The sequence below is a fragment of the Brachyistius frenatus genome, unplaced genomic scaffold (assembly GCF_029030835.1).
Source record: "Brachyistius frenatus isolate BFR_SWC_R1_liver_20210118 unplaced genomic scaffold, ASM2903083v1 Contig_22, whole genome shotgun sequence".
Taxonomy (NCBI): Eukaryota; Metazoa; Chordata; class Actinopteri; family Embiotocidae; genus Brachyistius; species Brachyistius frenatus.
The window spans coordinates 2,359,099-2,377,502 of record NW_027210621.1 but is presented as its reverse complement, the minus strand read 5'-3'; the positions used below and the strand labels follow the sequence as shown (position 1 = coordinate 2,377,502).

Genomic DNA, 18,404 nt, shown 5'->3' with positions numbered 1-18,404 from the left:
CATGGTGTTACACAAGCACTTTGTCTCTTCAACTGCAGGTATGTGGGTTTCCAAATTAATATTTTGTTGTAATACTTGAATTTATTTGATTATTCGTTGATTTTAGGACATTTATCTTTTTGTAATGTTAGTACAAACTATGCTCTTTTGCTGCTGGACTTTTCCCCTCAGAGACACCCTGTGACTGCTTTGCTATGCTCTACAAGCAAGCAGGGAGGGTTTGTTGTGGCTTTCTCTGCCGTCTTGCAATAATATGATAAAAGACAGTTAACAGGAAGTGTGGTTCTTGTCCACTGTACAAATGGTGTGAGGTCCATTACATATTGTTTCCATTTGGACAATTGCGTGTCACCTGAAAACGCCTCATGTCTCGAGGGTTCCCTGCATTCTTCAGGCAGTTCTGGTTACACTTCAGGAAGAATTTGAGGAAGAACCTGCGTATACAGAAAAAGAGAGACAGAGAGAGAATCTGATGAACATCTGTGAGTCATTGAAAGTAGTATGAGCAACTTCAATAAAACACAAAATACAAATGAAAAAAATAAAACAGCGGTGGCAGACAAGGCTCATACACTACCCCACCCTCATCCATCAGATCTTTATGACAAAGGCAGTTTTCTATGTAAAAACGGCTCCAGGATATTGAGTAAGATGCTACCTTGTATATCCATCTCCGAGCTGCTGTCACAGCTTGCCATAAACTCACCAGGGCAGACGAAGGCCCCCCCAGCAGCACAGCCGCGTGACGGAGCTTGTGCTGTAGCTACTCTGCAGCATAGTGTTGCCATTCCTGCCTCTCTCAATCTCAGTGTGAGAGACCACATCAACAGCACCTGCCATGCATTATTAATAGGCTGAGATGGCAAGTATGGCTACCCACATCAATACTTAATGAGGGAGGGACGGAGGAGGGAGGGTCGGGGGAGGGCGGGTCGGAGGAGTAAAAGGGGAGAGTTGAGGGGGGGGGGGGCTGAAAAGCAGAAAGGGGACGGCTGACAATTTATTCCCTCGCCCCACCCCGAGGCTCGAAGCCCGACAACTTCTTCTTTAACTGAAACTACAGCACTGTACATCTCGTCACTCTCCCTTCTACATTGTCTGTCTCTGACAAAAAAAAAAAAAAAAAAAAGAGAAAAGAATCAAATGAACCGCAAAAGTAAACAGCGGTGTGTACAAATAAACAGGAACCCTCAAAAGGGGGAAAATAAAACTACAACATTTCCCACCCCCGCACCCTCCTCCTCCCTTTGAGGTAGCTCAAAGAAGTGCTGACAGCTGAAACTGCTTACAATACAGATCTCCACCAGCCAGAGAGAGAATCACTCCTTTGCTCAGCTTTTCTTTCATATGTCTTATTTTCTCCCCTCTGTTCATTTGTTATGGCGAGGATTCTGCACTGGGCAGCGCGTTTGGAGCCAACTGCCTTAGATATAATCATGCACGAGCAAACGCATCACACACACACACACGTCAGGAGAAACACAGTAAGCAGCAGCGTGTCTTGGACAATTGCTTTATCTGGTGGAAAAAAAAGAAAAAAAAAAAGAAACAAGAGAGCAAAGAAGATAAATGGACAGACCAGACTTGTGTCTCATTTCAAGGGCCAGCCTACTGCTGTGTGCATTACAAGCATCTGATGTAACACAAGAACTGGAGAATTTATCCCTGACAACTTTTAAATGCATGACAGCTGGTTAGTGGTAGATGCTCCTCTTCAAGCAAAGAAGAAAAAGCCTCTTATGATCTGAATAACAAACTGTCTTTCTCTGATGCGCTTGTTTCTTCTTTTTTTTTTTTTCCCCCTTTTGGCTTTGTTTGTGTTCTGATTTATGATTTCTCTGGCGCAAGGGGCCAAATCTGAATGAGAAGAGGGGAAGAAAGAGTGAGAGAAAAAGGCAAAGAGTGAGAGGAGGAACTGATAGAAAGATGGACAGAAGGACGAGGTAGAAAGTATGTGAAATCTGAAAGGAGAGACAGACCACCCTCCTGTATATTTTAGAAGCTGTAGGCCAACATCTCAATAATTCATGAAGCAGAGAGATGGAGGTTTTTTTTTTTTTTTTTTTTTTTTTTTTTTTACAGTGGCTGTTAGACCCCACAGACTGAGGGTCTCCCAACTTTCTTATCTCCTCGAGGTCAGGGTGCAGCCTCACAGACAGCTGCAGACTACATCCACTTGTCCAACATACTCCACCTTCCGTGCTGCGCCTTCTGTTTAATTCATTGCTTCCACTCTTTCCCCCAACTGTCCCTCTCCTCTTCCTCTGAGGTAGTCATGATGGATGGATGGAGGTAAGTGAAAGGAGGAAAGTTCGGGTCAGCGGAGTCAGACTTGACCAAATCAGGAGGTTAAATATTAGGAGGAGGAGAGAAAGTGAGAATCTTGAATAAGAGAGAGTCAACATGCATCATTCGCTGCGCTATATGTCAGCGTGTCCCCTGCATCGCCTGCATGCATGGATCATCTGATTCATTATTTACACAACTTAAGGTGTCTGGAGTCAGCCGCATGGAAACATTACAAAACGGCAGGAAGTTGATTCCTCTGTGCTCTATCTCATCTCTGCAGGAGCCCAGGGACTGGAATCACAACCGCACACATTTACATGGATCAACAGAGTGTGGGGGTGTGCTGGGGGGAGGAGGAGGAAAGGGGATGGATAAAGAGCAATGTGTGTTGATTTGCAATAGCAAAGAGATTACAAATAAGGATTTATGGATAATCTGATTGACAGCTGACCGGTAAATATGGACAGATAGCTGACGATAACCTGTAAATCTCTCGCTTGCTCTGTTCAGCTCCCTATTATCATGTTTTCTTTGCTTTTTGACCAGTAAATAAAAAACAAACTTATTGTTTAACAATTATTGCTCTATCCTGCCATGCCCCTATGGCAACTGCAGACATACCACCTGGGGTACAAGCAAGAACCCCTGGATGAGAATCACTGCTCTTCACAAAGGCACATTACTCATATCAGTCCCTCTTTGAAAGGCAGAGCAGAAAACAGTAACTCAAATCTGACATGCTGTCACAGTAGGATCTTATTGATTCCTATTATATCTCTGGAGCTGTCTTTGCTATATATTTACATTCTACAATCACACATTAATAATAATGTTCTTAATGCTAATTCTGGCATTTTTAAGACCCAATGTCCTTTATTTAAATGTTTTTGGAAGTGGAAAATGTTGAGAAAAAGCTTTTAGATAAGATTAAATTTACATATAATATAGTTTATAGTGCAATGCATAAACAAAATGTAATTTTTTTTACAAGATCTTAAATATCATTTGGACTCCTCACCTCAGTGTCTTTATTCTTTAGATTGTGTGTTATCATCTGTAAAATAAAACAACATATGCTGGCCCAGAACATAAACAGCATCTTCTCTGACGGCATGCTTTTTAGTTTTACACTATTGTGTTTCAGCACTGATTCATGTTTGAGAATTGCCTCCTGCATTTTGTTTGTATTGGAAACTCTTGCTGGTTTCGAGCTGTTTCACTCTGCAGACTCCACCAGCCACAAATATTAGTGCAAATTGCTGCACCGGCTGGATTAAATGAAATAAAACCATTTTGCTCTCACGTAATTACCCCCAAACCCAGAAATGGCTGTGGAAGTGAATTTGTGTAAATAACTGCTTGGCCTCTTGAAGCCTCGTGGCATAAATTTGTACAAGCGAACAGAACGAATAAACACATGCAGCCGGTCGCCGTAGTAATTTAATGATCTCACACTTTCATCATATCATAACGGGCATTATTTGTCACTTTGGAGCAATTAAACACAAAATCACCCTCTGCCCATAAAAAACAAAACAAGGAAAGCAATTATAACACAACTTTTAAGTAATCCCTGTAGCATCTAAATATTATTACTGTGGTGATAAAGATTGTCTAAGCGATTAGCTAACAGCAAGCAAGCCTCCGAGGGACAATTCTGTTATATTTTCTAATAATTTTCCTACATTAGCCACAAATGAGGTAAAGAGTTGTTTTCCTAGTCAAATTTTACATGGCTAACTTTAGAGCTGTGGCTTTATCTTCCTTAGTAGTTCTACTTTATTCATCTTTTCGGGCTTTTGTTACACATTGTGCCTCATTTCTTTATTCTTTGCCCTTCCTCTCTCTCTGTTTTGTTCTGATGCCGCTGCGCTGTAAAAATGGCTGCGGGTGTTGCCATAACTCAGCCTTCTTCTCTCCCTCCATCCATTTCTGCTGCACAGATCATCTCCAGAAGAAAAGCACTGTGTCTGGCTCCTAATATGCTTCATGAGGTGTGTAATTCACTGTGCTCCAGAGGGGAGCCATTTGTCTCGGGGGTTAACTAAGTGACACAACAGCACTTCCCCATGCCTGTTACCACCGTGGAACATGTTGAAGTAATCTAGGCAGGTAGAAGGATGGAAGATCTTGCACTCCGGCAATTAAGCATTAAGATTTGTTCAGGAAATCAATCCTAATGAAGTCAAAGGCAAGTTCAAATTAAGTGCAAATATTTGCAAGCAAATATAATGTTACAGCACTAAAAAGGAGAAACAAATACGCGGCTGAACAAAAAGTGAAGTCCGGTGCTCTCACAGAATCAAATATCTTCCTCGCCTACAGTTTTGTGTATTTTCTTTTCCTCTTCGTGTTTCATTTCTCATTTTCTTTCTTTTCACTGCAACTCTTTCTTTTGCTCTTTCCGCCATGCATCACTGACACTTCAACCAAGAGCCTGACTGGCTTGTTTTTGTGGTGACCTGTCTCCCTGGCTGCAGTATGCGTTTAAGCATGGAAGCACACACGCGCGTATGCACACATACACACACTAATTTAGGGAGATTTATGAGGGGGCCTTGCACCAGGAGCCATGCAGGCTGACCCCAGGGGTGGTGGGGGGCACTGGATGGGGGAGGGGGCCTGGCTCCACAGGGGGGGACATTAATAATCCAGAACCAGGTCTGTCTCTGGGCCTGGCCCTCGGCCTCGGACACCAGGCTGTAACAGGCTGCAGTGGCCCAGTTTAGATGGGAGAGAAACATCGAGTTCAACATGCCATATAAGATAAATATACAGAGATACGACTTGACTCAAAAGAGAAAATATCGAAGAAAATATGTAAAAACACGTATTGAACACAGGAACATTTTGGTAGATGGCCAAAGACAGAACATCTCACACACACGCACACTCCTCTCCATTCCTTTGGAGTGCTACTCCTCAAAGTAGTGGTGGGCACCTCTATATTGCCCTCATGTCTATCTTAAGTGTCATGATTTATTCAAATAGAACATCTCACTGCGCTGAAAAATTCATCTCCAGCTCACTCCGTGCATCGTCCCATCCTCCTCTTTATCTGCTTGATGTGTGTGCATGTCATGTCAGCTGAATTTGCCCCGTCGTTAAATATTTCTCAGAACAAATGGACCCTGGAGAAGGGAGATGGTGGGTCAGGGGGGATCCACGCTGTGCCTTCGCCGCTCAGGGAGAGGCCCCACTTGGGAGAGATCGCTCCTCGCTTCCCCCGGAGCTGGAGCTCCAGTCCCAGCTTGGGGACAGAAGTCCCAGAGACACTTAACCAATTGTGTTTCATCCATTTCATCCGAAAAGGATCATTCAAAATTCAACTGAGATATCGTGCAAGGAGCATCGGAAGACAAGCAATGAGATCTTTCCTGCTTGGGCAACAGTGATGGAGAAAGGAGTGCTGGGTTCAACAATTTGTAGGCTGATAATATCGCTACCTGTGGCCTGGCTTTACACCAGAGCACCAGGGGGAAAATGCAACCAAATAAACATCTGTGCATGTGTGTATGTACGCCCGCCTGTGTATCAAAGCCATGATGAATAAGAGGCTGTCTGGGTGATGGACAGTCTTGGCAGGCGGTGCTGATTGAAACACTTCCTCTGTCGGGCCTGGCCCATTAATCTGATGGAGACAGAGACAAAGAGAGGTGGAGAGAGAGGCTCCAGGCCTCTGGACCACAGGAGTAATGACGGGTCCTGGTCCCTCTCACCTCAGCGCTGTCCTGCCATGCTGGGACACTCTGCTACCACGTCTGGCCCAAACCTGCCCTCGTGGGATTGACCAGTGAATAATGGCCCTGTCATCGGCCTGGGTAGACACCGCCGCACAGCCGAAGGGTGTGTGTGACCGCGTCTGTGTGTGTGTGTGACCGGGTGCTTATGTCCGCCTTCGTACCTCCCCGCACAGTCATTTACCCAAACTGTTCTCCTCTCTGCCTCAGTTGAAGACTGATGTATTCATAGTTGATTTAAGCACATGTTAAACTTAATGCATAATGCATCGACTATATATAGCTTGATAAAGAGCATTGTGTCAACCCGGGACCGGCCCCATACATTGTGGGAATAAATGTGCCGCTTGCAAAAGTTCTTTCTTTTTGTTCCATTTAAGCACCACATTAAATCATAACCACGACTGTGACTGTACAGAGGCTCAAGGTTGTGTTTCTAAATGCAGCAGGATCAGAAATCAGAAACTTAATTAGTGTGCCATGTTTGTTCTCGGGTGAAAAGTTGCTTCCACCGATGGGTCTTGAGGGAGGAATATGGAAGCAGAGAGTGGGAAAGGCTGAGAAAATGTGAGACAGAGAGAGAGTGTGTGTGACAGAGGAAAGACAGAGGGAGATTGATACTGAACAGAGACGTATGGCTTCCTACAGTTTGTGTGCGTGTGTTTGTGTGTGTGCGTGCGTGCGTGTGTGTGTGTGTGCGTGTGTGTGTTTTGGCCTTGCATCCCTCTGTGTTTATCAAACATATTACAGCTCCTTCTAGATTCCTCACCTGCACACCCCCAGCCTGCTACATATGGCCCACCAATCACAAAATAAGGAATCATGCATACATTAGCATAGCTAATGGCCTACCCTCTCCATTTAATATGCAAATTTCCTGAAACATTACTGAATGCCGTCTGTTCTAAATGAATAAATTTGAATCGCAATTAGAATAATCCTTTATAATTAATGAAAACTGTCAATTTTGGTTCATAAGTAATTTGATTAAAGTGGTGATGGGACACTTATGAAGTTCATCAGGCTGCTAGGAGTGTGAGCAAAACACTCACAACACATGCATGTAAACACACGCAAGCTAGAAGATGACCAACAGCTGAGCTACATTATTGATGAAGATGATTAATAAACTAATGAAATTGGCTGTCACATAAACCAGACCTCTTTTTTTTTTTTTTTTTTTTTTAAATAACTCCAACAGAACTTCTTTCCTTTAACACCGCGGAGAAATAACAGATCAATCACGCCGTTCTGCTGCCTGACAGAGAGGGAAAAGTGAGGGAGTGATTGAAGAGGTTCCCCGGCCTCGTGGTGCTGTGTCAGTGGCCTGTCTGTCCGGTGGGAGACACTGATGGACTGTCGGAGCAGAGAGGGCTGCGCACACACACATGCCTCGTCATTACGGGGGGCTGAGACGCTTCCCTGTTGTTCCTCACAGGAGGACGGGGATGCGTTGGTGTTTGTTGGGCTTTATCAGTATGTGATACCATGCTATGAGGATCACGTAATTAAAGAGGAAAAGGGCGGCGTGTGTCTAACTCTTCATCAAAGCCCCCCCCCCCCCCCCCGCCATCTTTAGCTTTAACTTGCTCATGCTATGCTGTGCTGCTACTGAAGCATTTAACGGTGTCGCTTAAATTAGGGTCACTCAGCTGTGGGAAATTGTTGCAATGTGCACTGCGTGTGTATCTGCTGCAGTTGTGAGGCACATATATGAAGAGGGACGCTCTTGTTTGCGTGGCAACTCGAGCACGAGTGTGTTGAGTGTGTGTGCATGGCTTCAACCCAATAATAATGGTCCAGATAGTGTAGAGCCTTGCAGACTAATTAGCCAAATCACTGAGAAAATAGCAGCCTGCTAATTAATGGGTATTATGGCATTTCAGAAGTCACTGCTCTAATTGGGAGGGAACTGAGCTTCGGATTTCCATACTGCAGTAATACCGACTTTATACATCCGTCTCTCTGTCCGTCTGTCTACCTACTTGGCATGCTTGCTGTTAAACACAGTCCTCCATGTGCAAAAATAATTATCCTGCACAAGTTTTTCAGATGTACACATGCACACAGGGATGTACATCGTGACTATATAGACTGCAAAGGTTTCCTACATAAAGAGTGACTGCAGTGAGTCTTACCACAACCTCAAGGAGACACATATTACTGCACAACACTCTTCCATAACCTTTGACCCATTACCTTTTATATTTATACTGATTAAATATCTTTTTATTGCTTCGGGAGGGACAAAAAGCCTGATGCAAGTGAATTGGTGAGTAATATAATCCATTTGAATAATTCTCTTTCTTATTGCACGTGTGTTTCTCCACTCGGCCCTCTGATACACACACACACACATGCATGCCTATCCCCTATAGATTCCTCTTAACCCTATCAGACGGTGAGACAATCAAAATAGATTTGCATTCAAATGCCACATGCTCGCTATCAAATATCAAATCAAGCTTGAGTCGCTGAGACAGACAGACAGTCACCTCCTCCCTGCTGCCTCCACCTGCCCTCCAGCACCACCTCCTCTCTCCTCTCAGGGTCCCAGGGACTCCCATTCTCCCCCGGACGAGCTCTTTTCGTGGAGTGACAAGCTGTGGCTGGTGTTTGATTGACAGCCTGTTGATGCTTCTTTTTCCACCACACACACACACACACACACACACACACACACACACACACACACACACACACACACACACACACACACACACACACACACACACACACACACACACACACACACACTCTCCATTCGCCTCCATCACCTCCCCCTGCTGGTGTACAGGTCTGGGTGTCTATGATAGCCCCTGGGCTAGTGCCCTGCAGGCTGCACACTGCTATACATACAAATCACAGCATGTCAGCCTTGTGAATGGGCCCATTTTGACTTTGTCCTTGTAAAGTCAGGCCCCCCTTGAAGCGGGCTGTATCTGTATCCTGCCTCTTTCTTTACTTTCCCTCTCATTCTTACATGTGCACAGGCAGACGGATGGTGAAACTTACACAAAAAAGACCAGCGTTTGTGGTGTGCACATACGCAAACACGCAAACACACGTATACCCAGGAAAATGGCATATCTAAATGTGGTGCTAATGGGCAGCACCTCACAGGAGTAAGGTATAAATACATCAACAACAACGCAACCGCATAGACAGTCCACACACATCATAACGTCCAAGACCTGGGGCCTAATCTCACACACTCAGCCAGTACACCTGGTTAATGTTAAGAGGGCAGTTATAGTCAATTACATTCCCATATAATGCATAAACCTCCACCCTGCCAGTGCAGGGAGAGTAATTGAAAACAGGCGCAGAACACACCAGGGTCCAAGCAAAAAGTCAACTTCCCACCCCTGACTTTGCCTTTCACTATATATGCTGTCTTCCCATGCCATATTCTTGAGTCCTGCACATGTAAGGGGGGAGAAGGGGTGGGGTTGCCATTTGGATATAAGGCAGTGAAAGAGCAGGAGGATATGGAGTCATATAAGGTAGTGGTGAGGAGGACAAAAGGAGCAGGAACGGGGAAGATGGTGAGGGCTTTGTCTCCCAGGTGAGGTCCAGGGGAGGAGCAGTTTAGGGTCATGGCGAGATGGTGGCGGACTGGTGTGGGTGGCGGTGGTGGTGTTTTGTGTGGGGGTCGGGTGGAGGTGGGAGGGGCGGGGGGGACTCGAAGGGGATAGCGGTTGTAAGTAGGAGTTTGAGACTGACAGGTGACATTACCCTGCGTCATGGCTGGAGGGACAGAGGGACAGAGGGCGCGATGGTTATCCAAGCAGAGAAATGTCACTGTCCAGACACCGCTGTGACACGCACACACACACACACACACACACACACACACACACACACACACACACACACACACACACACACACACACACACACACACACACACACACACACACACACACACACACACACACACACACACACACACACACACACACACACACACACAAAGATCCAGGACAAAGGAGTCTGGAGTCTTTGAGAGTGAAAAAGGCTGGCTACAGTGGGCAGAGATGAAGAGATTACATCTTCTCCATTTAAAAAAGGAGATTAGAAAAAAAAGAGACAAAGCAAAAGAAAAGGCTAAGAGTCACTGACTATACGATTACGAGTCAACAACCTTGCATTTATTCCAATCGTCTGCTTTGTGAAGTTAGCTCTTTCTTCACATTTGTCCCTTTTCAATATGTTCTCTGCCATTTTCATTAAAGCCTAACCTAATTTTTGGCAAAGCTTATAAAATGTCCATATTGCTGCTCATTCGACCCCATTGATTTAGTGTTTGGTTAAATATTCACGACTGTGGATGCAATTAACATGCTGTTAATGAATAATTGATCGCATCTTAAGCGGCCATAAAACTCATGCATATTAATTATTGAAACAGGAAATATGGAAAAAAACAGCCTTCCTTGTTTTGCCTCAATCAACCTTCTTTCATTTTGTTTTGTTTTTTTAGTCAGGAAGGCATGTTGAGAGTATTTGTGGTGGAAAAGTGCAGCCTACGAGTGTGTGTGTTTGTGTGTGTGTGTGTGTGTGTGTGTGTGTGTGTGTGTGTGTGTGTGTGTGTGTGTGTGTGTGTGTGTGTGTGTGTGTGTGTGTGTGTGTGTGTGTGTGTGTGTGTGTGTGTGTGTGTGTGTGTGTGTGTGTAAGGAAAGAGGAAACAGAAAGTGCTTTGAATACTATGCAAATGCCTCCCATAAACACTGCTTTAACAGCTCTTATATGCATTTAAGCTGCCTTTGAGTACATCCATTTCGCTAATACATACATCTCGTATGCGTGTGTGCACTGTACAGCTTGGAGTGATGTGGAGCACAGTGGTGGTGAGCGCCGTGTTGACAGCCGTGGTGCGACAGAGGTAGTAGCTGCCTGTTATGAGAGGCAAGTGTTTACCACGAGCGAACAGAACAAAAAAACAAATCTAGCAAACATGGATGCTTGTCAGCGAGCGACTGGAGATCAGTCAGCCAACAATGAGCTTTCCTCTCCCACTGTGTCTCGACTACTTCATGGTTATAGGCTGATGTTGCCCCTGGCACCTCCCTGGATCCTGGTGGGTGGAGAACAACTGTGTAGAGAAGCGAGATGGGGGCGGGAATCAGCTTGAATGTGCCTCACATTAACGCTGTGGTGCACCTGTGGTCAGGTAAACAGTCTGACTCTCTTCCCTGTGTGTATGTATGGGAGCAAAACTGTGTGTTTGTGTGTGTTTACGCACAGTTTGGGGGGGTTAAATTCATTATCCGTACATCTTGCACTCCTAAACCACTAAAATGTCTTGACATGAAAAATACATCCCAGGAGCAGCCGCACACTCCAGGAAAACACCAATTTACATCGGTGCTTGTTATTTATTTAGCACACATAAAGCTCTTGGAGGTGTGTGTGTATGTTTGTGTGTATGTGCATGTGTGTGTGTGTGTGTGTGTGTGTGTGTGTGTGTGTGTGTGTGTGTGTGTGTGTGTGTGTGTGTGTGTGTGTGTGTGTGTGTGTGTGTGTGTGTGTGTGTGTGTGTGTGTGTGTGTGTGTGTGTGTGTGTGTGTGTGTGTTACCCCCCTCTTTCTCCCTCTCTGGCACCTAACTAACTACTCTGCGATGTTGGTGCCTCGGAGCTAAAAGTGACAAGCCGTCAATTGTGTTCCAATATTAACCCCCTCTCAATGTCTGCGTGCCCGTCTTCTTCCCTGTGATGTTGGCTTGATCAAAGAAGCAGCACTTTGGTAAAAATAACCAGGGAGAGTGAGATGGAGGACACCATGCTGCTTCCAGACTGATGAACGACGGCCAGTCTTCCAGCAAAACAATCTCCCCTCTTTCTTTTCTTTGTCTCTCCTTCTCAATCTTTATCATTATCTCGTTCTGTCTCTGTCTGGGAGAGGCAACACGAGGCGCTGGCTGAGCATGTTCCAGTAGCTTCTTTATACAGCCAGGCAGTTAAGTAGTAGTTCATGGAGAGTATGGTATACAATTTTATGGAGGGAGAGGCTATGTGATGGAGTTATTTATATGGAAGAGGAAGACAGCAATCGCCAACACCCCCCCGGCCCCCCATTTTGTTCTTACTATTCTAAAGAGAGATTGCAAGAGGGCTGGGCGGGGGATGAAAGAGAGAACCAGACCACCAGAGAGACAGAATATGATAGAAAGATGCCCCGTGTCTGTGTTTCATCTTATCTTAGCAGGTTCACCTAGCGGTGAGATTCCTCAAACGCACCTTCAGTCATCAGCACGGGGGGCTGAAGGGAAAGGGACGGAGGGAGAGCGAAGAAGAAAAAGCAAGAAAGTATAGGCGCACACACACACGCATGAAGAGACAGAGAGAGGAGAGATGGGAGGTGGATCTCTCTTTGGCTAATTCTCTGGGTGTGGGAAAGCAGAGCACCTAACACAGGTTGGCCTGGTTTCAGTAATGAGTTTGATTCTTCTCTCTGCCTCCTCAGTCTCACTGGGGACCAAGACTGCATAATAACATCCTTCACACACACACACACACACACACACACACACACACACACACACACACACACACACACACACACACACACACACACACACACACACACACACACACACACACACACAAGCACAAACAGGTCTATGGGGAGCTAATTATTCTCACCTGTGTTAATTATTGCTGTAAGCCAATCAGTGGACTCTGTGCTAATTAGGCAGTGTTAGGTCTGATTAGTGTTTTGCAGCAAGCCCACTCAAACTGTTATCTACCATACTAGTCCCCTCAGGCAAGAGAGGGGAGAGGAGAACAGGTGGATGCTTGCCCTGTGTGTGTGTGTGTGTGTGTGTGTGTGTGTGTGTGTGTGTGTGTGTGTGTGTGTGTGTGTGTGTGTGTGTGTGTGTGTGTGTGTGTGTGTGTGTGTGTGTGTGTGTGTGTGTGTGTGTGTGTGTGTGTGTGAGTGAGCATGTGTGTGCTCATCCTTAATGATAAATAACTGAAGGACAGCTTAAATTCACAATAAAATAAAGTCTTATCACTTTCTTTTCAAATCAAACTTCTGTTAAGCAAAATAATGCATGTCGTCAATTTAACTAGTCTCTGCCCTCTCAGTTAATTGGCACTGGTTTGGGGTCATTTCTTTTATCTGGACAAACAGTCCCCGTACCCTTTTAGTTAATGAGGGCTGATCCAGGATCAGTTCTGTCACTAATGGCTGCGTTTTTGCCAGGATAACCCCTCAAATTGATCCACACATCACACATGTAACCCCCATCCTGACCCAGGAGTGCAATGTGGTGAGTGTGTGGCAGAGAAACAGAGAGGCTCAAACAGAAAGAAAGAAGCTGATGGTAAACGTATAAATAGAGGGTCTTTGGATGACCTCCCAGATGAGGAGAGCTAAAAGAAAAAAGTAAAAGAAGGGAATAAAAGATGAGAAGAGGAGGAAGAGGAGGAGAGAAGAAAGAGGGAGAAGGAGGCTGGAGGAAACCTTCCTCTTATGACACGATTGATTTTCTTTCAGAGGCTTGAGCCTGTCACTACTGAACACTTGGTCTCCAGTCTTACACACACACACACACACACACACACACACACACACACACACACACACACACACACACACACACACACACACACACACACACACACACACACACACACACACAAACACACACACACACACACACACAATCTCACATACACACATGCACAAACTCCGTGCCCTGACCTCCACGTGTGCCTGCTGGTCCATACTGGGTCTAATGACACCGGGGCCTCCCACAGATCAATACTAAGCTGTCACTCAGCTGGGAAGCGCGCACACGCAGACATGCACACACAAAAGCAAGTCGGACAGATGCGGACACACACATACACACATGCGAGGTGGGGTATGCGTTTGCACATTTGTGTATGCTGGAAGCAATGTTTTCTACAACCTCAGCAAATGCCCCCCGCCCCCCATCCACCCCCATCCACCCACTCACCCACTCTGCTGCCACTCCCCCCCCCCACACACATGCACACACACATGCACACACACACACACACACACACACACACACACACACACACACACACACACACACACACACACACACACACACACACACACACACACACACACACACACACACACACACTGGACCAAAGCCATATTCTCTCTCCTCAGCCGTTTTCTCACCCTCCTGCTCCCTCACACTGAGCGTCTGGGTCCTGATGTAATATTGATGAATGAAGATGGAGGCCCTGTAAAAAGTGATACGTCCTCGTGATTGTAAATTATAAATTGTCATTGATTTCGCATCCCTGCCCACATCTGCACACATGCAAATACGTGCACAGACACACACACACACACACACACACACACACACACACACACACACACACACACACACACACACACACACACACACACACACACACACACACACACACACACACACAAAAACATGCGTATCAAAATAGACAGTCCACTGCTTCTGCCCAGCAGAGACGGAAGAGTGTTTCTCCCCTCCTCTTGTCTTATTCCACGTCATTCACCACCAACTCTTCCTGCCCCACCCCTCCCCACCTCCCTTCATTCTCCTCCTCAACAATCTCAAGCACCCATCCGCCTCTCTCCATACACATCTCAAGTGCCACTTAGAAAACCAGACTGGGGATTGAGCCAAAACTCTCCTCTGCGGTTCAGTGTTTGTGCGAATGTCTGTGTGACTTTTGGTGTCTTGGAGTCGAGATCACAGAGAAAAAAATAAAAACAACCTCCTTCATTTTCTTTTAATACTGGACAAACGTGATAATTTATGTTCGACTAAAAATCTGTTGACTGTAAAAAGCTTTGGCTAAAAACATTTGTTTGTCTCTGTTAAATCACTAATTATAGCCTGGCACAACACAGGGCAGATGCAGGCTAATTCACCATTAGGCCGTTTGGTGTTTATTAAACTTTTATAATGTGATCACTCTGATAACGGCACAATTGTTTCCCTGGGCGTGTGTGATTATAGTGTTGTACCCCTCTGTCCCCTTGTAATGTCTCCCGCTGAGTGTGTGTGTGTGTGTGTGTGTGTGTGTGTGTGTGTGTGTGTGTGTGTGTGTGTGTGTGTGTGTGTGTGTGTGTGTGTGTGTGTGTGTGTGTGTGTGTGTGTGTGTGTGTGTGTGTGTGTGTGTGTGTGTCTTGGAGCTTGCGAAGTAGTGTTTTCCATTTCTCATTAGAGTGGCACAGACTCCTGCTGCAGGGTCAATGGAGGGGGAGAGGGTGTGTGAATGTGTGTGTGTGATTTTGTGTGTGTGTATCTGTTTGAAGGGGAGTGGGGTGGTAATGAGCGCAGGAACATAATACTACGGCGTCCATTAATGCTCTGAGGCAGTGACATTAGGCATACTTAACTAATAGAGCCAGTCTCTGCAATTACCCACTGTTATCTCTGCAGCTTTAGAGGGGAACCGGCTTTAATAAATGTTTGTAGTAATGTGATAAATGCCAGTTTGCTCATTTGTAATCTACACTGCAGGACAAGGGGAAGCGGGTGGATCTAATTGTTTTCCTCCAGTTTGGAGAATGTGGTTGAGTTCAGAGAAGTCCTCTGTGGAAAAAAAAAAAAAAAGAAGTCTTTCCTTTTCAGAATATTTTTCTCCAGGTACATCTCTCTCTCTGTTGTCTGTCTGTCTGCTGTAAGTGTCTCTGTTCCTCACTCTCGGCTCGCAGTGGGGTACTGTTACAACTGTCCTCCTGTCAAACAGAGAAAAGCAGGCCGTACCCGACGCTCATCGTCACGTCTCTGCCGGCTCTTATTCCTCTCCTCTCATCTCTCTTTCATCCCGGCCCACATCAGAGCCGCAGCCGTGATTGTATGTATAAACATCTTGTCATGCTAACATGGCCGTCATGACAGAAGAGAGATGCACTTCATTAACGGCAGGCTTGTAAGTTTGTCTTTGTGCTTGTATGTGCCGGCGTGGGCTATATGTCTGTCTGTAGGTGGGATATGTCTGTCTGTAGGTGGGATATGTCTGTCTGTAGGTGTGTGTGTGTGTGTGTGTGTGTGTGTGTGTGTGTGTGTGTGTGTGTGTGTGTGTGTGTGTGTGTGTGTGTGTGTGTGTGTGTGTGTGTGTGTGTGTGTGTGTGTGTGTGTGTTTAAAAAAGTATGATAAATTCTCCAGGGTCAATGGAGGAAATACAAATGAAATGTATAAACAGGCTTTTTTTGTACAAATGTGACACAATTTAAAGACCACTGAAGTTAAAATATTGTTAGTTTCGCTCAAAAGCTCCTCCAAACTCCTCACTGCATAACTATCGCAAAGAATAACTGTAAATGAACAAGCAAGTCATCACTTGCGACAGAAAATACTCCAACAGTTTTGCCTGTCACATCTCACACACCCTTAATTTTTTTGGCAGTAAATCTTCCCTGTTTGTGCGAAGACAATAGCCAGAGGAAGAGGCAGGGAGTGGCGTAGGGAGAGAGAAGACAAGGTAGAGGAGAGAGGCAGAGGAGAAAGTGCCGCTGTTAATTGTTTTCCAGAAAAAGGTTGCAAAGGCCTGTGTGTTTGAACTGAATGTCACCTCATGTAAATCACAGCTCCTGTGTTGGAGAAGCCAATAACTGGGATAATTAGCGTGACTCTCTCCTGCGCCGCACGCAGAGATCGAGGAAGAGTACGTTGCCGAGGAAGAGCGTTCAAACATGGGGAAGATTCCAAGTGTGATTAACCAAGAAACCTTCAGAGTTAAATCTGGAGTTTTGAGTGGGAGGACCAAAGAGAAAAAGACACATAGACAGAGGGGCAGATAGATAGAGAGGGAGAGAAGAAGAAGAAGCGAGACAGATGGATGGAGAAAATCAGAGGGAGACAAACACACAAGGAGACTCAGAAGAAAAGGAAACGAGTGAACTTTCCTCTCAGCGAGGTCAAGCCACTCGGTAAACAAACAAACAACGTTAGCAGCACACATAAAGGAGGTGAGGCGGTGTAAAACAACAAAGTGTCTCAGTCGATTGCCTACGCCTTACTTTGTCTCCCCTCATGAGTTACATAAAAACAAACAAAGGCCTTTAAATCCAGCTCTGCTTTTTGAAGTGGAACGGTGACATGTGCTTGGGTCTCATTTGTTGATGATTAATGCAAAGTAAGAGGAATATATTAGGAATGTAAGAATATATAATCTCTTTGATCGAACAATGCTGTTGACCATAATTGTCTGCATGTTGACGTCCCTGCTTTACGTTTAATTACGGCAGACATTCTCCCTTTCGTCTCCTAACATTACAGCTCAAATTAGTCAAGCTCAATGTCACAAAACTCATATATAAGAGCAGACATGAAAAGGATGAACTTGGAGAGAATGATATGCCAAGAAAATAGAGTATGTATGTTTTTAATCTTTTAAAGACAATTAAAAATCATCCTGGATACAAAAAAGGAAAATCTCCCATTAAAAATGATCAGAATATGGTTTAAATGCCATAACTTTGATGCAGAATCTCAGCACCGCTATCACAATACATATCTCTCCCTCCCTGTCTCCCCCATGTCGTGCAGGTTTTCCTTCCATTGTGACATGTGAAACTGAGAGCGCCGCTCACAGCGCCTAGCCAGCGATCCATTCTTCCTGGACAGATTGATGGAAAACAATCAACAGACTATACATCTTGCTCGGGCACAGCGGGTCACAAACACTCATCCTGGACACCTGGACTTACATCATGGGCTACAGCGCTGAGGTAACATGTCTGAGGACGGGCTGCAGTTGAAACTGGCTGATAGGATGTGAGACACCAGGCTGGGGGGTATGAAGCTGGCATGCAGTATACGGTCTGTGTTCTCACTTAGCAGAAATAATCAGTCAACAATGAATCATCGCTGAGGGCTTAGATCAGGGCAGCTTGAAGCTATATTGCTCGATGACGCTGTGTCATCGAGCAGCCTGCTATGATAGGAGGCCTGAGTATCTTTCCCTGAGAGGAGCTGGTGTGTCTATTCAATTAAGAGCAGCAACACAGACAGCCATGTAACACATTGGCTTTGAGAGAGCACTTAGTGGGCCGTGTGCTAGACTGTCCACACACATCACAGCACTGAGAAAACAAAGCTTTGCTCCTGCCACGCACACACATAGGCATGCACGTCCAAACGTATAGCATCACACTGAGAGGCACACACTTGTGCTCTTCACGCCTCATTTGAAAAGCAAATTGAGCGCATCTTCTAGGGCGAGTCACGGGCTAAATCCTGGAAAACGTTACTCTTCCCTCACTTGCAGCACCACACACACGTTCACACATGAGACCTTTCATATGGTAAATATATCTTCATTCTATTTAACTCCCATTCTATCTCTATCTCTCTAACCTGCAATTTCCAACACCAAAAAATGTCTT

At 45.3% G+C, this 18,404-nt stretch overlaps 1 protein-coding gene across 1 annotated transcript in view; it reads right to left on the bottom strand.

The window, feature by feature from the left end:
• Window positions 1-18,404, bottom strand: part of ebf1a (EBF transcription factor 1a) — a 56,672-nt gene that overhangs the window by 25,694 nt on the left and 12,574 nt on the right. The window contains 1 exon segment of the mRNA XM_069696886.1: window positions 353-434. Within this exon segment, the coding sequence (XP_069552987.1) occupies window positions 353-434 (82 nt within the window).